This window comes from Cynara cardunculus (assembly GCF_001531365.2).
Source record: "Cynara cardunculus var. scolymus isolate 2C chromosome LG 2, CcrdV1, whole genome shotgun sequence".
NCBI classification, from domain to species: Eukaryota; Viridiplantae; Streptophyta; class Magnoliopsida; order Asterales; family Asteraceae; genus Cynara; species Cynara cardunculus.
Window position 1 is genome coordinate 316,328 of NC_037529.1, and position 22,394 is coordinate 338,721.

General features: G+C 34.2%; 3 protein-coding genes across 3 annotated transcripts; all 3 read left to right on the forward strand.

Annotated features, from left to right (window-relative positions):
- The first annotated feature begins 2,212 nt into the window (after positions 1–2,212).
- On the forward strand, positions 2,213–2,969 carry LOC112508038 (uncharacterized protein At2g29880-like). Its single transcript, XM_025112821.1, has 2 exons — positions 2,213–2,335; positions 2,424–2,969. The coding sequence occupies exons 1-2, from the start codon at positions 2,213–2,215 to the stop codon at positions 2,967–2,969; spliced, it is 669 nt and encodes a 222-aa protein (XP_024968589.1).
- Positions 2,970–4,415: 1,446 nt separating this feature from the next.
- LOC112508044 (COBRA-like protein 7) lies at positions 4,416–6,138 on the forward strand. The gene is made up of 2 exons (XM_025112828.1): positions 4,416–4,551; positions 4,724–6,138. The coding sequence occupies exons 1-2, from the start codon at positions 4,431–4,433 to the stop codon at positions 6,136–6,138; spliced, it is 1,536 nt and encodes a 511-aa protein (XP_024968596.1). The 5' UTR covers positions 4,416–4,430.
- Positions 6,139–11,189: 5,051 nt separating this feature from the next.
- On the forward strand, positions 11,190–15,870 carry LOC112507588 (protein DEHYDRATION-INDUCED 19 homolog 3-like). Its single transcript, XM_025112235.1, has 5 exons — positions 11,190–11,404; positions 11,495–11,643; positions 12,234–12,311; positions 13,192–13,451; positions 15,482–15,870. The coding sequence occupies exons 1-5, from the start codon at positions 11,329–11,331 to the stop codon at positions 15,588–15,590; spliced, it is 672 nt and encodes a 223-aa protein (XP_024968003.1). The 5' UTR covers positions 11,190–11,328; the 3' UTR covers positions 15,591–15,870.
- Positions 15,871–22,394: the final 6,524 nt, after the last annotated feature.

The window sequence follows — 22,394 nt, forward strand, 5'->3', positions numbered from 1 at the left end:
TTTTTTATATTTAAAATTAGATGTTTATCCTGTATTTGATTGTGTTTATCTGCAGTTAGTTACACGAATTCAGATATGGAGCTTTAATAAGTTGTACCAGCACACAATTTAATTGTAATCTTGAGTTTTAAGTAATATGCATTAATAAACAGTACTTTACGCATAAAAAGTGGTTTTAAGAGTTTTTGTCAAATGATTTATAATATATAATATATATTTTTATATATGATTTAATTTAAGTTTAATAATAAAATAATTTATTTTTGGTTTAATATTATAAATTTTATAAAGATAATAATTAAGTATTTTGTTAGAATTTAATGATTATATTAATTATATTTTAGATTTTTTATATTTAAAATGAGATGTTTATCCTATATTTGATTGTGTTTATCTGCAGTTAGTTACACGAATTCAGATATGAGATGAAATCGGATAGGGATGAACGGGTTTAAGAGATTTTAAGAGTTTTAGCCAAATGTTTTATAATATAGTATAGATAAAAAAAATATGGAGCACAATTCCAAGTCCAACTACTTCATAATTTAATAAATATTTTCTAACAATTATATTGATGTTTATAATTTTAAGTAAAAAATCTTCTTGTTCGAACGAAGCACCATGTTACTTTCTGAACAAATGAAATTAAAGCTTTGACAAAACCCATTTTGGAAAGAAAAGACTTGTTTTGAAAATATTTAAGAAAGAAATAACAAGTAACACCTTTTATGAAAAGAAATTAGTTTTTGAATAATTTATTAAAATTACAAGACTTTCTATAAATTAATACCAGCAAAACATATAAATAATATATTTATAAAAAATGACATTTTTTTTTATTACCCGTTCAACAACATTCAAAAATGTTTTCTCTCCTTCCTTTCTTTCTCTTTCTCTTAGGGTGCGTTTGGTTTGCGGGATTGGAATGAAATTGGAGGGATTTGGATTTGAAATCCATTCCAATCCTGTGTTTGGTTTGCCAAATTGAAGGGATTTGGAATCCTGGGATTTCATTAAAATCCATTAGACGCGGGTTTTGGAAATCCATTGCAAACTAGCGGGATTTGAAATCCAAATCCGGCCTTCTCCCCATCGATTCCTGTCGATTGCTTCACCCACGCCTCCCGCTTCCTTCCCGTCGCGTCCCTTGCGAAGCTGTGCCCTAGGTTTGCCTCCTCGCCGGTGCTGTCTTCCTTCCTGTTTGCCGGCGTCTCCCATCACTCAGCAGGTAATCGATTAACCCCTTTTCTATAGCATTAGAAATGCTCGATTCTGGTCTGCATTTTGGGGTTTTAATTTGATAATGCATATTCCATAAAGAGAATAGAAAATGCACAAGGGTTCTCCCTGTTGGAAATTGGAAAGAACTTGTTGATAATGCATACTTACATACAACAACATTACGCCATAAAAGGACAGAAGAGAATAGAACTTGTTGATAATGCACAATAGTCACTGTTACTGCACTTGTTGATAATGCATACTTACATACAACATTACGCCATAAAAGGACAGAAGAGAAATGCAGAACTATACTACGCTTATTAGACAAAGGTAGTTGAACAAAGGATATAATGTTGAAGGGTATAGTGTAACAAGTGATAATTTTGACTTCTCTCAAATAGTGCCAAGAAAACTAGGYGACACTCAAAAGATACCAAAGGTTGTAATAGATAGTKTYAAAWTTGGCCCAAAATTWTACTTTAGGTCAGCATAGAAACAACCAGAAGCGATCCGATATATGAGCTAATTTGACAACAACAAACTAAGAGCTAAGTATGTAATACACCTCATTACATGCCTGTCTCCATGATCCATCTTGGAATGCTACCAATTAATTTGTATGATTCAAATATTTATTAACTCATCCTTAATGTTTGTTTAACTCATACTTGCCATGTTTGTTGAAATCTAATGTTTGTTTTGTAATAGAAATTATGGAGTTTGGACATGGATAATTAAATGTCGTTATTCTTTTGATTCATTTATGTTTGTAGGTATGACGAGTCAAAATAGAAATTATAGAGTTTGGACGAATATTGAAGAAACAAAACTCGTTGAAGCTTTACTTACTATGGTCAATACGGGAGCATTTAAAGCCGATAATGGCTTTAAATCGAGTTATTTAACATTTCTTGAACAATCGTTAAAAGAATCTTTGCCGGGCTCCAGGATTTTAGGGAAACCACACATCGAATCAAAGTTAAAAATAATGAAGAAAGATTGGACTATTGTGCATGACATGATTAATGGTTCATATACTAGTGGCTTTGGATACGATAGTGTGAAACATTGTGTCGTTGCGGAAGACCAAGTTTGGGAGTCGTATCTTCAGGTACATGCTCAAAAGAACTTGGTATTTATATTTGCATTATCTATAATCATAGTTATATGTATATTTAATAATTTCTATTATGAAATAGGTCCATAAAGGGGCAGGAAAATGGAAGAACAAACCATTTCCTTTTTATGAGGATCTTTGTGTTGTATTCGGAAAAGATTGTGCCACAGGTTATAGAGCAAGATATTTTGTTGAGGCGGAACAGGAGGCACGTACAGAAGAGCAAACACAAAATCTGAATGACGAGTCCGATGACGTAATTGCAACTAGCAATGTTCAAGGTGGGAATGCAAATATGCAATCTGAAGAAACTTCAAGTACGCGTCGTAAGAAGAGAAAACGTCAAGTAGATCCCATGTCTGACGGATTTAGTAATGCGGTTACTAAACTTGGAGAAACTTTGGAGAAAATAGCGAACAAACTTAGCAGGGGTGTAGAACGAGAAGACGAAATTGATAAGAAACGTTCGATGATCACTCATGAGATATTAAAAATGCAGACGTTGCCCCAACGGGATAAGTATAAAGCAATTTCATTGATAAGAGACGATCCTGAAAAGGTGAACACGTTTTGGGATTTCCAAGAAGCGGATAGGGCATGTTATGTCGATTGGGTTTTAAATGGATGAAAATTTTGGTGGGTAAATATGTGGTTGTGAAAGAAGAAGTTGGTAGTTAAATGTGGGTAAATTTTGGTGGGTAAATATGTGGTTTTGAAAGAACAAGTTGGTAGTTAAATGTATATATCAWTKKKWWKATMAAATATATATATATATATATATATATATGTGTGTGTGTGTGTGTGTGTATTTTGAAAATGTTTGTTGATTAAATATGTATTTTGAATGAAAATGTTTGTTGATTAAATATGCATTTTGGATGAAAATGTTTGTTGATTAAATATGCATTTTGGATGAAAATGTTTGTTGATTAAATATGCATTTTGGATGAAAAGGTTTGATTGTTAAATTTTTAGGTTTGTTGGTTAAATAGATAGATTTAAAGAAAATGAAAGAAATTTGGTGATTAAAATAATTACAAAAAAAAATTCTAAATCCAAATCCTACAAACCAAACAGAGGAATGGATTTCAAATCAAATCCAAATCCTACAAACCAAACACATGAATGGATTTTAAATCCAATCCAATCCAAATCCCATGGAATCCAAATCCCTTAGAAACATTCCTGCAAACCAAACGCACCCTTAGAAATGCACAAGGCTTGGGATTGGACTTCCATGTGAAAAAAAGACCCCAGGTTGTGCTCGACTCAATTGAACTTTTTCAGACCCGACTTATTCGGGTTTTTCTAGGTTGGGCATTTTTAGGCCCGTTCCAAGCCCAGACTTGCCCCCAATTTTTCTACTTGATCGGGCTTTTTAGCTTTGGGTATTTTTAGGCCGGTCCTAAATCAAGCCTTGCCCTCAAATTTTCTGCTTGATTGGACTGTGCTTGGAAGTCACTAGACTCGGACTTTTCTGGGTTAGATTGGACCTGGCTTTGGACTTGTCAGAAAAGTCATTCATGGTTGATTGTGTTGTATCCTATTCCTATTCCTATGCACACATGATTGTTTTAGAATCCAAGGCCGGCTGTTGGCTTCTTGGTTCTCCCAAAGCCGGCACTTTCCTGAACCAGTCAACTCTTCCATTTCTCTATACACACATATATATCCCCACCACCAACCCTCTTGTTTAAACCTCTACATTCAAAAAATGGACATTGCTTTCATCATCCTGCTTTCCTTGATCTCAATCCCCACAACCCTTTCCCAATCTCCCACCTGCAACGGAATCTCCATCTCCTACATCTACAACTCCGGCTTCCAAATTCCACCCGCCACTCTTCCCATCAACCAGCCCTACAACTTCCAATCCACTCTCACTCTCACCAACGCCGCCCAAGACCGCCTCAAATCATGGCGGCTCTTTGTCGCCTTCCAACACCGTGAGTTCTTAGTCTCCTCCTCCAACGCCGTGCTTGCCGATGGCACCTCTCTCCCGGCCAACGTTACAGACGGCGCTGTCTTCGCTGGATTTCCGGTCACTGACCTCAAGACGGCAGTTGAGACCGCCGGTGATTTCAACCAAATGCAGGCTCGGATCCAATTGGTAGGCACCCAGTTTGGTTCTGCGCCCCCGAATATTCCGTTGCCGTCGACTATGTATCTCGTCAATGATGGCTTCTTGTGTTCTGATCCTTCAACTCCAGGTATACATATTATATATAGCCCTTCTCTTTTAAAGTTATTCTAGGACAATATCTGATATGATTGTCCCAATTTGAAATTTGTATAATGTAGTTTCGCGATCTGCTATCACAAAAAAAAGAAAAAAAAAAGGTTTTGATTCGTGCATTCTAAACCAACGTTTGATTTATTCAGCAAACAACGAGACACATGTGTGTTGTGAAAAAGACCCGAATGCAACCCCGAGCACAACGGTAGAAGAACCATTCGAGGTCCGACAAGAGGGCGATGTCATCATAATGTACGACGTAATCAGTTCACAAGAAACAGAATACATGGCACAAGTGACCGTCTCGAATCACAATCCCCTCAGCCGTCTTGATTATTGGCAGCTGAGTTGGGATTGGATGCGAGATGAATTCATCTACGCAATGAAAGGCGCATATCCGTCTCTTATAGATACAAATGCTTGTATATTTGGTCGGCAAGGGGAGTTCTACAAAGAACTCGACTTTTCAAAAGCTTTGAACTGCGAGCGACGACCGACCATTGTCGACCTACCGGTTGATAAGACGAACGATACGCAGTTAGGATTGGTTCCTTTCTGTTGTCGTAACGGGACTCTCTTACCACCTTCGATGGACCCGAGCAAGTCCCGTTCGGCTTTCATGATGCAGGTTTTCAAGATGCCACCGGATCTAAACCGGACTCAGCTCACCCCGCCTCAAAACTGGAGGATCAATGGCACAATGAACCCTGACTACCAATGTGGGCAGCCGGTTCGTGTTAGCCCAACTCTTTTCCCGAACCCAAGTGGGCTCACCTCCGACTCAACCGCGGTTGCTAGTTGGCAAGTGGTTTGCAATATAACACGGTCCATACCCGATACGCCCAAATGTTGTGTCTCATTTTCGGCATTTTTTAACGAGTCTGTAGTTCCCTGCACCACTTGTGCCTGCGGGTGTGACACTGAGGATACGTGCAGTATGACTACGCCGGCCCTTCTTCTCCCGACGGATGCACTTCTAGTGCCATTTGAGAATCGAACCGATAAGGCGGCTAAATTTGCGAAGGACAATGATCGGACGTTACCTGCTCTGATGCCATGCCCGGATAACTGTGGTGTCAGCATTAACTGGCACTTACTATCCGATTTCAAAGACGGATGGACGGCAAGAATGACCATTTTCAACTGGGGCGAAACTAGTTTTGCCGATTGGTTCGCCGTCATGGAGTTAGGCAAATCAATGGGGGGATTTGAAGACGTGTACTCGTTCAACGGTAGTCGGCTTTTGGGTTCTAGTAACACAATTTTCGTACAAGGTCTCCCGGGTTTGAATTATATTGTTGCTGAGAAAGACGGGAAGAATCCAAAGAAGGATCCACGGCTTCCGGGTACACAGCAATCGGTCATATCTTTCACAAAGAAGAACATACCGGGGCTCAATGTGGCTCGAGGAGATGGGTTTCCGAACAAGATCTATTTCAATGGTGAAGAATGCTCGGTTCCTTCGGTTCTTCCGATCACTAACCATGGTCCGCGAATGGCAGTCACCTTCGGCTCGGGTCTAGTTACCCTCATCCTGTTGTTTCTAGGATATCTGCTCTAAATGGTTTTGATATGATTCTTCCATATTCTTTTTTTATGTAAATCAAACAGTTGTAGTTTGATTCTTTCGATCCCTTAATTTCAAGGAATTAGAAACTTCAAAAGTGTTTTTTTAGGGGAGTGCTAATGGCACCCCTTTGATGTCAGAATCAGGTCATTCAAGCTTTGGGAATGTAAAAAGCATGTATTAATGTTGATATGTATAAGAAAGAAATTTATGAATAGGGGTGCATTAAGCAATGCATAGGAGTGCATTTAGCTCACCCCGTTTTTTAAGGTTATACGGGTACACCGGTAAAATGCTTTTGTTATGTAATCTACAACTACAAGTTGAACATCCTACGTCGCATCATTCAGAATTTCTGATCTTTCTGATACATTGTAATTCAGAAGAGAGGGTTTATGATCTTTTTGAAGTTCTGATACATTGTAATGCATTATTCAGGAGACAGGGTTTCTGATCTTTTTGAAGTTCTGATACATTGTAATGCATCATTCAGAAGACAGAGTTTCTGATCTTTTTGTAGTTCTGATACATTGTAATATATGGTCCGGATAAGTAATAAATAAAACAAAATATAAATGATGTTGATAAGTAATAAATAAAACAAAATATAAATGATGTTGATAAGTAATAAATAAAACAAAATATAAATGATGTTGTATACTTGAGGTGAGAAGTTTAAGAACATATATGGATCCTGATCATTTTTAATCTCACTATAACTGATTAATTGATCTGGTGCATCTCGTTAGTGTTGATCTTCAATTAAAATTGATCTAATAATGGAGATCCGTAACTTCTATTTTCACCGGAGCCCAACCCTATTATATTAAAACTTTTACAATTAAAACAACTAAGATGTCTTAAATGACAAAATCACGTACATAATTCATTTGAATAAAATCATTTTTCTGATATTGTTGGAGACAAAATCTTCAATCGGTTCTTCGTAATCAACTTTCTCAAATGAATCGTTAAATTGAAATATTAGCATATAGGAGTTTATCAACAGTTATTTACCTCAAGTTCTCAATAAATCTAGCTCGATTCTAGAGCCAAATTATACTTATTTTCCAAAGGCTATAGTGCTATGAACAATAACCGGATCGGTATCATGACAAACAAAGTCAACAAAAATTGCAGGTGAGGTTGCTCATGGAATAAGAAAGAAATAATATGGAAGATTAATAGATAAGGTATCATAAAATTAGTCATTAAGAAAATAAAGATGAAGGTACGAGTCAAAGGGGGAGTTCAATCATCAAACTAGAGACCTAAGGAGAATGGATTGCGAATTTGCAATCGTAATCGGGAATCCGCAAATCTAGTTGAAGAGGAAGGAATCGGGGGTATTCGGCTAAATTACTAAAATATTATAATTGCCTAAATGGCTAAAGTTAGAGGTAGAAGCTTAGAATGCGGTAGGAATTGAACTAAAACATGTATATAATTAAATACAGACCCAAGTCTCACATTATTACACCCTTCAACACGACCCTGATTCAAAAGATTGTTGTATAATAACATCAATATCGACAAAGATCTACCAACACTCGTTCAATTCGTCATGTTTACATAATCTAGTTTGATTAAAACAATAATTAATATACTCGGTAGCTATATACGATCCGGTCTATTGTTCGGGAAAATAATCGGGTTATATCGTAATGGTGATCTAGTGGTAGCAAAGGTTGTATATGAACCAAACATTCATTTAACAAAACATTTATGAACCATTCAACAAGTAATTTGAGATGTTCGTTTAATTAATAAATGAACAAACATGAATACATTTTTTTTGTTCGTTTAGTTAAGTGAAAAGACATAAAACAATGGTCTCATACAAATGTTATGACATGAAGGGGTGTTTGGTTCATATTAAGGGATGAAAATGAGCCATAATTTTTAGAAGAAAATACAAATCACAAAGATGATATCTAGAATTATAAAAGTTAACTCCACTTTCAGAGTTTCCTGCAAACTTTGATAACCAAAACTGAAGTTTACTCTAAAAACTAAAGCATTGGGTGTTTTTAAGTTTTTTTTTTTTTAAACAATTTTCTGTTTTTAAATTTAATTTAAAGGTGCAATTATCCAGATTTAAGGTTATATTTGGTAAAATAACTGATGGTTGATGAATTAAATACGTTTGATAAAAACTAGCTAATAAAATAGCAAAAAACATAAAATAACAAAAAATGACATGTTTAAAAATTAATTAAATTTAACATTTCATAATAATTTAAAATAATTCACTAAAAACGTAATATGTTAATTAATACAAATCAGATGGTGAAGAAAATTAAATAATAGAATATGTTAATTAATAAATTTCAATTTGATTTATTATATATAACTAAAAAATTGTATTTATATAATCAAATACGAGTTCTAGAAAATATCCACACTAAACGGTGATTTAAATAACCATTACATATAATATAAATCAAACCAAAGATGATCAACTTTACACGTAACATCTTCATTTTACCATTAGAAATGTCACGTAATATAAAACAATTTATTCAAAAACACTCCAAAATAACGACTTAAACTAAAATCGTTTACAACGAAATACTTTAAACCATTAAATATGTAACCCATCTCATACCATATTGCTTACAAATTTATTTGTCATATATGTTTGAACTTAAATATTGAACTTAAATCGATTAGACAAATCTCTATGTATGCCTTTTTCGCTTGTCCAACCTGAAACCCTTATGTCCCTGAGACTCATAATGTAGTCAGCTTACAAAACTTAGTGAGTTTATGGTCCGCATGAATAAAAATTATTTTGTATCATATATATCAACTTGTAAATATGTACCAAATAATATGCATTTTATGAAACACATGCAACACTAAAAGACAAAAGATCTCATAGACTGTCTGGTTGGGTATGAGTCATTTTGTCACTAGAATTCCTTGGGTTGTCTGATCTACACTTGTCCGTAAACATATTACAAGGTCATGCCACTTGTCATATGACTTATTGGTCAAATGTCCAGCCGTTAAGGTTGATCGTAAAACTTTCATGTGAAATAACATCTTATGGGTCATTTGAAAACATAACAAACACATACAATGTAACTGACCATAAAATAACATACATGTAAAATATACTGTATCATGTATGTAAATTGAAACATCATTACAGATCATATAAATGCTCAAAATAAACTCATATGTAGGTATACATCTTGTTCTAAGTCTCCTGAAAACCCATCTGTCCGTGTAGATCGACTATTGCTAGCTCTTGATTGAGAACCTTCAATTGCCGATAAATCAAAGATTTTGGATAGAGGAGGAGAATGTCGCCTACACAAACCTATAGTTTTTTGGTTATTAGATGACTAAACAAGCGAATAAAAGGCCTCAAAATCCGACCATCGTCCCATCCTTTTCAATTTGTAGATTGTCATATTTACAGAACATGTCTCTTTAGTTTGGACCTGTTGATGTCTGACATTGCCCCCGAACTATTAGGTTATGACATTCATCCCTTGGCTTCAAAGTTTTACCTAATTTTACATTTTCACCATTGCCTTGACACTTTCTTTTATTTTTAGAGAGTGTTTGGAATTGTTTATAAATACAACTTATTGACTTATTCTGGTGTGACATCGGTAATAAACACTTTTAAGTGTTTGGATAAACAACTTATACCGGTGCCAAATCGGTAATAAGAAGTTTTTGAAAAAGTTAAACTCTTTTGACTTATAATAAGTTGATAAGTACTTTTGTAGAAAAACATAAATTGTTTCAAATAAGCAATCCCAAACACCCCCTTAGTTTAATCGAATATAAACTCTTTTCTTTACTTCTCATTTTTTCTTAAATGACACGATTGACCTTTTTCATGTTTTTTTTCCTTCATATTTTTGGTCTAATAAAATAAAAACCAAGTTTTATTTTCCTTTTCTTTTTCCTTTACTTTTCACATGTATCTATTTACTCCATCTTTGAGTGCCACATTAAGCATCTTAACTCTTAAGTAATTAATATTTTCTCAAAAAAAAAAAAAAATTATTAAAATATTTATCAAAGCTTTACTATTTATAAAACATAATTTTAACTTTTATTTCAATTATAAAAACATTATAAACTTACTATATTTATTTTTATCAGCTAAATATATCTAATAATAATATAAAAATAAATGATATAATTAATCATGTTGATGAATAATTTACAACTAAAATTAAAATTAAATAATAAATAACAATTAATATTAATTAATAATTAATAGTAAATAACAATTAATATCGATTAGAGTTATCTATACTGTATTATAAAATATTTGACAAAAAAAATTCTTAAAAATAATTATTTATGCATGAGGTATTGTGTATTAATGCATGTTACTTAAAATTTAAAATTACAAGTAATTGTGCCTAAATACAACTTATTAAAGCTTCATTTTTTAATTCGTATAACTAACTGCAGATAAACATAATCAAATACAGGATAAATATCTTATTTTAAATATAAAAAATCTAAAATATAATTAAGATAATCATTGAGTTTATACAGAATCATTAATTTTATAAAAAAATATATTGTTAATCCAAAATAAAATACTTTGTTATTAGACCTAAATTAAATTATAATAAAAAATTAAATTAAGAAAATTGTATAAAAAATGAGAACTTTTAAATAGTTAATTTGATATTAACATCGATATGTTTTTTAAAACTTTTATTTAAAAGTAAAAATATTATCTTTATCGAAACCACAGAAAACCGTATTATATCAATAGAGACAAAAAATAAAATGAAGATGTATCTCGGTACATTGCACGAATACCCTCCTAGTAATTATAAAAAATGTTAAAACCTCCTAAAATATAAATATTATTCTCTTGAATAAATTAAATAATATAAATGCAAACATATACTAAAAAAAATAAAAAAGGCTATTGATCCAAGCAAAAAGGCAAGAAAAGCCCTTTGAAAGAATGTGGAAATTACGCGGGAGCCCCTGGGGTACATGAACCGTGTCTCACACGGCCACAAACATAAACCAACCCCCTCTTTCATTTCCATATTCCCCTTTCTCCTCTTCTCTAGACCTACTCCTTGATGAACAACCAGAAAACTCTGAATCTACTACTCATTTCTAATTTACCCTAATTTCACACACACACACACACTCATTTCCGTCTCCTGCTTTCTAATAAGCATCATGCGGAATTCAATCGGAGACCGTGATTCATTCCACTGTCGTCTTCTTAAGCAGACCACCCGTCTTCCTCTTCCTGGTTACTCCCTCTCCCTTTTGATTATTCTATATTGCTTCCGTCTTCTTGTTCTTACCTATTTTTGTTTTTATGTAATTTGTATTTGATTAGTTGATAGTTACATCGATCTCGAAGATAGTGAAGAGGAGGAAGAAGAATCGAATTTGGAAATCGGGTGCCCTTATTGTTCAGAGGGATTTGATGCCCTAGGATTGTGTGTTCACCTCGAGGATCAACATCCACTTGAAATCAAGACGGGGGTAATCGATTCCACCGCCCTTCTATTCTCTAATATACTTTAATGCCCTTATTTGATTATCAACATATTTGTTGCTCATCTTTGAGTTAGAACACCTAATTGATTACTGTTTTAGGATGAAATCCATTACTTCTTATATCAGAAAATATCCATTGTTAGTCTGTCGAATAGGAGATTATTAGGTTTTCGTTTTCTAGATTAGATTGTTAACCAATCAGTCCGTAGTACTACTTACACTGTGGAGAAGATTGTTTTAGACACCAAACTGGCAAATAAGAACCAACTCCAATATTTTTCTATAAAATCATCACGCTGTAAATCAACAAAGCCCATATCATTCTTATTAGGCATTTTGCCTGGTGGAAAAGCTACATCTAGTACCGGACCAATGATTTGGGCGTATGCCCCAGGACCCTTGCGTTGAAATAATCCATTAAAGAGGGGGGACCCTTTACATGTAAGACCTATTGCTCATGATGCTATATTGCTGGAAATGAGGATTACTGTGCATTTTATCAAATTATCTTCCCTCTATGTGATACAGTGAATTTGGGGTGTTATTTGTTTATTATAAATTCCTCTATATTGCAGGTATGTCCTCTTTGTGCTACTAATCTGGGGAGGAACATGATTTCCCACTTAATTATTCAACATGAAAGCACCTTGAGAATATCCTTTTTATCTCTTTAATTCAGCTGGAAATGACCATATTATATCTTGCTTTTATGGTTGGTTATATCTAACAAAAAGTGTTGAAATTATATTATTATATCCATGCTTATCTGATTGAGTATATGTGTATAATCATGATAAGCGGGCTTCTGTATCATCTGTGTCTGTGTAATGATAAACTTGTTTTCAATCAGTTGTACCCACAGTTTTAACATCGATGTGGACAAACTGTAATCCAAAACAAATAGACCCACTAAATCCCACTCAAAAATAGGGTTTTGTTTTGGGGGGGGGGGGAGACGTGCATAGAGATGACATCTATCTCAAAGAGTAGAGCATCTATTTCCGTGAACACCCCCGGCTTGTGCAAGAGTGTAACAAAACTGGTAGCACGAATGGAGATTAGCATAAGATGAAATAGGCAATACCACACATAGCAAGTACGGCAGAAACACAACCTCAGCCTAAACTGCCATCCCTCTACCCCTCTCCTAACCTATCCAACTCCCTTCTCCCTTACTATGCCAGCTATAGGTCCCGCAATCCTAGCCTGCTACCTTATTCCTTGGTCTCCAAGTACTCCTATCAGAGGTCATTTCTTGAAATATCTAAGGCGCTGTGTGTAACCTCAATTGCTTATCCCACAGCCTCCTCGGCGTTTCCCTCCTCAATTGCTCATCCCATATTCCATGTGCTCCTACACACTGTCTTTGGTGTAAAAACAGGTATTCTTTACTTAGATTTATTTGGTGTATATTTGCTCGACATCCTTCACAGTATGTTTTATTAGAAGAAAACACCAATAAATTTTGGATTTATTGTATATTTGTATGGACTATTGGGGTCAATGCTTAAATTTCTTGACGAAAAAGATCAAGGTCTTGTTAAGAGGAAGCTCCATGACGATGAATCTTTCTCTATCATATCGCTATTAAGGAGGAAGCTGCAAGAACATTCACGATCCCTTCAGAAGGAGTCGACTTCTGTAGCATCTTCTACCAATGCGGCAACTGATCCATTGTTACTCTCATTTGTCTATAATCCATCTCAAAGTCATGAGCCAGAAGTTGTGCAGCTTGATTCTTCTGCTGAACCAGGTTCATCAAAGATGCTTTCAAAGGATTACACATTAGAAAGGTACGGGTTACTTTTACCTTCTCTTACTTGCTATTCTGCAAGTGCTGTCTCCTCATCGTTTGTTTATTATATTTTCCCTTCTTTTGGTTAACAAGAAGCATTAAATAGTACCTTACATACTTGCATTGTTCACGACAAGACTTGAGCCCTGTAGCTTCAATGACATGTTCAGTAAGTTACACCACATGTTTTCTTACAACATGCTTGATCATATTTGCATTTGTTGATGCTGTGGGCATGCTTTCACTTAATAATATATCTTCAGAGCAAGGACTGTAATTTTTGCAGCTTAGTTTAAAGTTGGTATAGCATAGTATGGAACTTTTGATTATTCATTCCTAAACTAGTTAGATCCTTTACCCAGATGGTATGTTTATCATTCAAATTATAGGTGGACTAGATGAAGATATATGTGTTGATCACTCGATCTTTGTTAACTTGTTTGGAGATATTCACTTGTATCCTCTTACTGCTGTCTTGTAATGCGATTATCGCAAATGGTAAATTCTAGTGTAGCACATGTTATCTCAGATTCATTGGTTGATGATCAAACCTTTATTTTAAGTTATGTGCCCCATTATGGGTTGCAATGCTCATGGGGCAGAGGGAGTATCACTAGTACCAATAAGTTATATTGTGTTGAAGTGGCTAGATATTTGGATGGTGGTATACACATAGAAAGTAAATCTGCAATGAATGATGTTCAGATGATTTAAAATTGATGTCTATCCTCATCAATTGAAGATACAAGTTATTTAAGATCTAGTTGCAAAACTGTTTTCCGTTGTGAACTAGGGGATAAAGGAGAGCCGCGAGCCCATTTGTTCCCATTCATCATGAATAATGAACGTGATTCATGATGAATATCCGGTGAATATGTGGGATATATGGCACACTCTTTTTTGTCCCCTGGTTCACAGCGGAACTTAAGTCCTCCCTGACTCAGGATATTGAAATTTCTAGCTTCATGATGCTATTGGTTAGAAGTCTATGGGGTAGTGTATGTATATGAGCATGTAACTGTTAAAAATAAACTTTTGAGTACATGACAAGAGACATGATGCAATATGTGACTTGGGTAACACCTGTTTCATGGGAAAGTTACACTAGAGATGGAAGAAAACATGTTTTTTGCTTTTGCTGATGCATGTATTCCAGTATCTCTATTTCGCTTTACAGACTAATTCCTGAAAGTTGGGAAGCATTTAGAACAAAGAAATTGTTGGAGTTATCATTTCTCTCTAGTCTCTAGTACCAATACATTTGATGTTAAGAATATCTCTTGGTAGAGATTTCTTGTAAAACCACTAGCCCTTACTATGTTCATGATGAGAAGATTTTCATCTTCTTTATAACTCTCGAATAGAGTATTAGAACGGAAAGATCCATTGGATGACAAACCATTGTTTCTAAGCCATCTTTGGCTATTAATCAACAATTCGAAGTGCTTTTTTTGCGTCTTCTTGATAAGCCAGCATTTATATATAAATAAAAATGGCGGACTAGCTGATATTTATATCAGTTAATGAAAGAGCCCAATGCACAAAAAATGAAGATGTAGGAGGATTTGTTTGGGGAGTAATAAGCCCCTTTGTTGCTTCAGTTTTGGTGCATTCATGCAACAGGCTTGTATGGTGCTGGCATATGGGTGCCCAACAGGAAAAGTACAATCTGTAAATAAGTAATTCCATCATAGGGTGTGGAGGGTTTCAATTTTTTTGTTCCAGGAGGAATAGCCTCTCATCATGTTGCAGCAGGACCCAAGTTTGGTTGGAGCTGGTCCTTGACAATATCGATGATTAATATTTTTAGATATAGATAGAAACTAACACGACCCCAAAAGTCGAGATGTAGTTTGCAGCATATAAGTAATGTATGCAAACAAGACATAAGGAGAACTAGTAGAAAAATGTTATCGACATTGGGTAAGTAGCTATTATTTGTTGAATCTTTTCAACAAAACCAAAAATTATTATTCGGCTGTATATTACCTCTTACAACCATATCTGATTTGTTTTCGTGGTTGGCAGTGACATCCCAGGTTGTTCTTTGACATGCAAAGACCATGAAGAAAAAGCTCTGAAATCTGACTTCATACAGACGATATTATTCTCTACCATGTTTGGTGACGATTTGTAACAAAACAGTCGTAATGTGTTGGCCGTCTGCTTCTGAAGACCTTGACCAAAAATGGCGATAAGCTTAATGAACAAAGAGGGAGCAGGGTTAGATGTAGGGACTGAATCTCTCTCTCTCTCTATGGCACACATACCTAACCAGTTAGGTCATATTTCTGGCAGAATAGTTGTTTATGATGGATGAAAACTGAACAACAATCACATGTTGTGGCATTTTCTCCCCGTGTTTCTTAGTACAATACACTATATAAAGTAGCAGCATGGCTCTATTAACATTCTTCAATATCACGTACCAAACTATACATTTATTCTGAACAAAAAGGTGCATACAGAATGACCCATTTTTAAAGCATCAATTTATTGAGAACATAACACCGAAAGTCATTTGGTAAAAGTTTTTAGAATGTTTTAGGGTTTTAATTTTACATGGATAGTTTAGTAATCTAGAGTTAGGTTTAGAGGAAAACTCTAAAAAAATGGAAAACAAAGGTATACCATGGTAGCTGTTCATCTATATGGTATGTGCATGTGCATAACATGCACATATGCATAAATACAAGAAACATTTTTAATTATTTGTACATGAATGGTTATTAAGGTGTTTTTTTGTGGGTTTTCCTAAACCTCCCTCTAGTAATATATCTTATATTTTTGTTCCATGTGTTTTAGAATAACAATTTAGTGTGGCACTAAACATGGAATTTTGTACCATCTTATCTCATCATCATGGCCTATTTAAGAAGATTATTATGTATATTGAGATTACCAAGTACAAGATTATTGAAAGTTTGCATCACTAAACAAGTGAGATAATGGTAAGAGCAATTTTGGCAAAAATACTTGCATGTGAAGCTTATTAGGAATAACGGGTAAGGAAAAACTGGTAATCCGGGAGAAGAGCCTGCAAATGGTAGCCGCATCTAGAAGAGCATTCTCTTGCTCGCATTCTTGACGACCATAAGGACTTATGATCGAACCTTTGAACTTGTAGGAAGCCATTTCAATTACTGGTAGACGAATTCCATCAACCTCACTCATTCTTGAGAACTTTGCCTCATCGTAACCTGTATGTACATATACACACACATACAAAATGAGAGAGAGAGAGAGAGAGAGAGAGAAATACGTGGGAATTTACATAAATGGTCAATCTATTCAAAGGGTTTCACTTTTTAGTCATTTTTAAATCTCATTTCACTTTGTAGGCCAATCCTTACTCAGAAGGCTTATGTGTATGCGTAAGGATTGATTTTCGATAAAAAGAAGTGGAATTGTGCGTAAAGGATTAAGTTGAGGTCTAAAAATCACTATAAAATAAAAAGAGTTTAGAAGATTAACTATTTTGTAAGTTTCCTTATCTACGTACATCCAGGCTGTGTTGACAAAGAATGGAAGGTCAAGAAAGATGCTTCCAGATCCTTTAATGAGGGGCCCATAGGTATTCTATAGATTGGATGCCAAGCTACACATATCCAGCTTGAAGCCGATAGATCACAGCTCCTGTACTTGCTCAGCTCTGGAAATTCAGATGCAAGACCTGAAACCTGTTTTCCATCCAAAAAGTTCAGCTCAACCGACAATAAGGTTTGGACCTTTGGGGTTTGGTTCGAATTCTGTAAGGTCATCCGGGATTTACCTGACCAGTCTCCGGGAGTAGCTGGACTGGACACCAATGATTAACCAAAAAAAAGTTATATGGTTGCTTGGTTAACTTACCTTATCAGCTAAAGGTGGTCGAGAACGCGGGTGCTCTTGTTCCATATATTCAAAAGTACAAACTTGAGACAACTTCATCACAATTGCTACCTAACAGAAGACGGGGAAAAATGGAATTATTACCTTTGAACACAACCTCTATATCTCATAAGAAATGTTTATCCAACTCAATTTTATTGATTTTGTAGCAGCATTCTAGTATGATATATAAACAAATGAAAAAATAGCATTTAACATCGAAAAAGAGAAGATGAATAGTGTAGTGTTTTATAATATAATAGAGATTAACGGTTATATAGGATAGTTTGGGATAAGGTTGAGACGGATCAGAGGCTTCTTATGCAGACTCTAAGTCTTCTGATTCCATACTAGGGTCCTTTAACCAAATGCTTATGCACGCACTAAGGTAAGATTCAACATTATATTGACGTCACTGGGTAAGATTGTAGTATATCAAAATGGTATCGTGTGCAACAATTTACTATGTAAGTGCGAGTCATCATTCTCACTTACCCAATAAGATTCTCTTTCCTTATCATTGCTCTTACCGAGTAAGATTCTTTGTCTTGTTCATATGGTAAGGTAAATGATCCGGTATGTATTTATCGGGTAACCATTTAGTAAGTGGCCATTTAGTCTCCAAAAACGCTAAAAGGCCGTCTACCAAACGTTTTCCCGTAAGCGTTTACCAAATCACATTACCTTACCAAATGAATATGACAAAGACCAAGAATCTCAAGGCTTTTCAGTTTTTTTTTTATCAACTTGTCTATCGCAGCATAACTCCCACTCATAATCTTAAGTCTCTCACAACACAATTCACCCCCACCCTGTTTAGGTTAAAGTTATGGTTTTTTGCTTTAAGTGTTATTTTGTGTTCTCTCTAAACTTTGATTTTTGATATGATTGAGAAGTTTAACTTAAAAAAATTCAATGCTTGTATTAGATTATATATAATATTTAAGTGATATATTTCTTTCATTTGTAAGTTTATTCATTCAAAATTAATATGAGTATTCATTGAGTTTTCCCCATAATTTTATAGGCTAGAAAGATCAATTTGTTCAATAAAAAATACAAGAATATATGTACATAAAGGATCAAATGACTTGATCGATTAAAAGTTGAATGGGTTGTATGAATAATACGGAATCCTCCTCCAACGACACTAACATGAAAGCTAACAGTCGAGACTTGTCTTGTATTTAGACAAAGTCAAACCATCTATTTGACAACTAAGCTACAAACTGACCAATACATGTATTAATATTTTATTGATGGATCGTCTCTCCTAATAGGAATGAGCTGTATGTTTGTGTTTTTTCCTTCCTTCACATCACAAGTTTTTAGAGCATCTCCAATCATACTACAAAACATCAATTTTGGACGTGATGGTTGGATGCTTTAAAACACTAAAAAAAATTCATTCAAAGGAGAGAGGTGTTTCATTCAGCATAAATTTCTACGGTGCACCATTTGCTCTTACAGATTTATTTTTATTTGTTTTTCAAATTTTAATATTTTTTGATAATTATAATATTTAAAAATACGGTTTAATAATAATGTAATATAGATCCATAAATTTCATGTATCAAATCGTTTTTTAATATCAAGGTTTACGATGTTTTTGTAAGTTTTGACTGATCTCTATTATATTTATTTTAGATGAGGGAAGACACCACTCAAATATGAACTTTTTAAAATATTGTAGCTAAATTTTTTTTTTTTTTTTTTTTTTGCTTCTATATGCTTATTTCCCTGTCTTTTTCGACGGTTTTCCAATGCCCTAGTCCGTTTTAACAAAAACCTTCACTGCTTTGCTTCACAGTGTTCTCTCCATATATTGTCACCGTCGGGTCTTGCAATCATGCTACAATGATAGTTGATGATTTTGTTAAATATTTCTCGGATTTTTGTTCTTTTAGTTTTATATATGTTCAAACCAATTGATGTAGCAAGAAATTATATAAAGTAAATAATAGTATACTTTATTATTCGGTCGACCAGTATGGTAAAAAAATGTTTGAGATCGAAATTACCTTATTTGGTTAACCGAACCGTTTAACCGGCAAACCAAATAACCCCAAACCCTTTTGGTTTGAATGAGTTCGGTTTTGGATTCTTTTTATAGCTTAGTTCCTAGTCATGTAAGATCCGTTTGGTTTGCAGGAATGAAACGAATTTGGGGGATTTAGGCTTCAAATCCACTCCAATTTTATGTTTGGTTTGTTGAATTGTCCGGATTTGAAATCCTAGGATTTAATTGAAATCCTTCAAACATAGGATTTTGAAATCCTTAACAGTGCTTGGAATTTCGTAGGATTGTATGCAATAAGGTTCTAAAAAAATGTTAAAAACATTTCTTTTGTAATAATCAATTAATAAAATTGTAATATAATTATTTTTATGATTATTTAAGATTTTTATTAAATAATAAAATCTAATTTATTCTAAATCCTACAAACCAAACACCATTCGAATCAAAATCCCTCCAAATCCAAATCACTAAAAAATAATGCAAATGTATCATCAGGGTTCGTTTGGTTTACATGATATTGTAATAGATCTGAAATCATTGGTGTGTTTGGTTTATAAGATTTAATTTAGAATTGAATTATATTATTTATAAATAATTTAAAAAATTAAATTATATTTTTATTAATCGATTATTTTAAAACAAATATTTTGGTATTTTTAAAACCTGATTACATACAATTCTCTAAAATTCCGTAAAATCCATAATATTTCTTTAAAGATTTTAAAAATAAGATTTCAATTAAATTTTAGAATATTAAATCCAAAAACTATGAAACAAAAATAAATATAGAGATGGAAATGGATTTGAACATTCCTGCAAACCAAACCAAATGGCACCTGAGTTTCTGATACGTGATTGTCATTTTCTATTTCGATGGCCATGCAACCTTCAACTTTACCAATCAATTGTTCGCCAAATAGCCGGTGGCGATGCTTATGCCGACTATGAAGTTGCTTTGTTCATTCTCTCTTTATTTTTATAACTAATGACTGAAGTAATCAACGATTAAGGCGAACTTGTGTCAGAGTTGTTTTCGGTGATATATCGGTTGATCCGAGTTTTTTTTGTACTCGATTGTTATTGACATTTGAGATATTATATTGTTTAGCTCTCCACACACGCATGATTTATCATGCTTACATCTGTATGTCCTTTAGATTTGGTGAAGATCAGGTTCCTGTTCCATCAGGGTTCTATGGTATTGAAATAGGTATGCAACTACGATTGCTTTCAGTATTTTTGTAATTCCTGAAAACTGTCTTTCAAATGCAAGCATGGTCATGCACATTTGGGGAATTTTGACATTACTACATACAATTACAAACTGCGCAATAGTACGGTAAGCTTATATTAATTATATGCAGCTTTTATGTGGGATTGAATTGAATTGAATGGCTGACTAGGGATCCATTTGAGGCTTCTGAATTGAGTACCGTAGATATTTGATTTGTGGAGGCCATGACTAGGTCTAGGAATGATGCTGATAATTGGCAGAGAAAACTGTGCTTCAATTAATTTATAGTACTTGTTATTGTTTGTCAAGGCTCTAATACAATATAAAATGCAAGCAAATATTGATATCTATTGATGGATAAACATAGATTCATGCAAGCAACAATATCTCCTCTCCCGAAATCTCGATATATGATGAAAAAAATAAGAGAAGTTCAAACTACAACATTAACAGATTGAGATATATGATATAATTATAATAGGAGGAGAGATAATCAGCTACTAGTAGAACTCTAGAAGTGAAACTTTGACCCAGGTAACTTGAAGTTATTTGCATCTTTCAGCATGAAATTTCGAATAACTGTATGCATTTTTTATTGTGATACTCCTACATAGGATTGACACGGGTCCCTGTATACACTTAACTTAACCACCACAAATATTCATATTTCATAGATTAGGCTTCTGACAGCCTGTTTATGAATAGCTTTAGTTCTATAGGCTTTAGCTTTATTGTTCTTAACCTAGCAACGATTAGAGGCAGTCCATGGTACGTGGTATCAAACTATCAATGCTTAAGTTTTAATATGTCCCACAGAAGAGGCCATCAATGTTTTTTACCCCACAAAAGGAAAGATTTACCTTCGTCATATTGTCAAACATGTTTTCTTGGTTTTTGTTTGTCGTCATTATTGTTATTGTTATATCTATAGTGAAAAGTGTTTTGGCTGATACCAACATGGAGGAAGATATCATTGGCAAAAGGGCATCTGAGCACTTTTCAATGCTTTGCATTTTAGATGAATAACGAAGTTGCCATGATGCAAACCTCCTCGAGGTTCCCATCAAGACTCATACAAAATTTAACAGTATCAAGTATGCAGATCAGCTTCAGGTTGTTCGCATAATATGAGATGCAAGATGGTATGCGTTTGTGATGACCATCTTAGTACATCTAACAGCACCCCTAAATCTATGGTAACCATGATCTTCCGTGCGATTTTTTTCCCCATGTGAACAGAGGGAAATTGCTTTGCCTCTTCTCCTTGGTCCAAAAGTTGCCATTGGATGTTCTTCTTCCTCTTCTTTTATTCCTAATGAACAACAGTATTAAAAGTTGCCAATAACAATAACCAGTCTCCCATTCCATCAATGTATTTCAAGGATATTATTAATAGGTAAAATCCTTACGTTTCTCCAACCTTTTTTTATCTTGACTTCAGTGTGATTGGGAGTGGATGAATGTGACTTGATGACAGAATCTCCCCTCCCCTGATTTCTTAACAAATTTATTGTGAGTCGGTACATTCATTACTAGATGACAAAGATGTTAACCATGATAATAAGAGGAATGGAAGAGAAATTAAATAACTTTGTATTTCTTATGTATATGAACAAGCCTACGTACAAAATTATATAACCTATACAAAAGACTAAATAAGGAAAATACAATAAATGGCATTAAAAAGAATGGCTGGCAATTAGCAAAGACCATAAAATAAGGCTTGAAAGGTGCCGGTCTTGATTTCCTTGATTCCAAAGGTCAATGGTCTATTTTGGGAAATGATGGAGACTGATCCCAATATTGTTAATCAAATA

Excerpts from the sequence above, each read along its gene's own strand:
- LOC112507588 (XM_025112235.1), top strand. The coding sequence starts at position 11,329 with ATGCGGAATTCAATCGGAGACCGTGATTCATTCCACTGTCGTCTTCTT. Across the intron at positions 11,644-12,233 it reads CACTTGAAATCAAGACGGGG|GTATGTCCTCTTTGTGCTAC; the intron begins GTAATCGATTCC and ends TCTATATTGCAG. Across the intron at positions 12,312-13,191 it reads AACATGAAAGCACCTTGAGA|GGTCTTGTTAAGAGGAAGCT; the intron begins ATATCCTTTTTA and ends GAAAAAGATCAA.
- LOC112508044 (XM_025112828.1), top strand. The coding sequence starts at position 4,431 with ATGCAGGCTCGGATCCAATTGGTAGGCACCCAGTTTGGTTCTGCGCCC. Across the intron at positions 4,552-4,723 it reads TTCTGATCCTTCAACTCCAG|CAAACAACGAGACACATGTG; the intron begins GTATACATATTA and ends TGATTTATTCAG.
- LOC112508038 (XM_025112821.1), top strand. The coding sequence starts at position 2,213 with ATGAAGAAAGATTGGACTATTGTGCATGACATGATTAATGGTTCATAT. Across the intron at positions 2,336-2,423 it reads TTTGGGAGTCGTATCTTCAG|GTCCATAAAGGGGCAGGAAA; the intron begins GTACATGCTCAA and ends ATTATGAAATAG.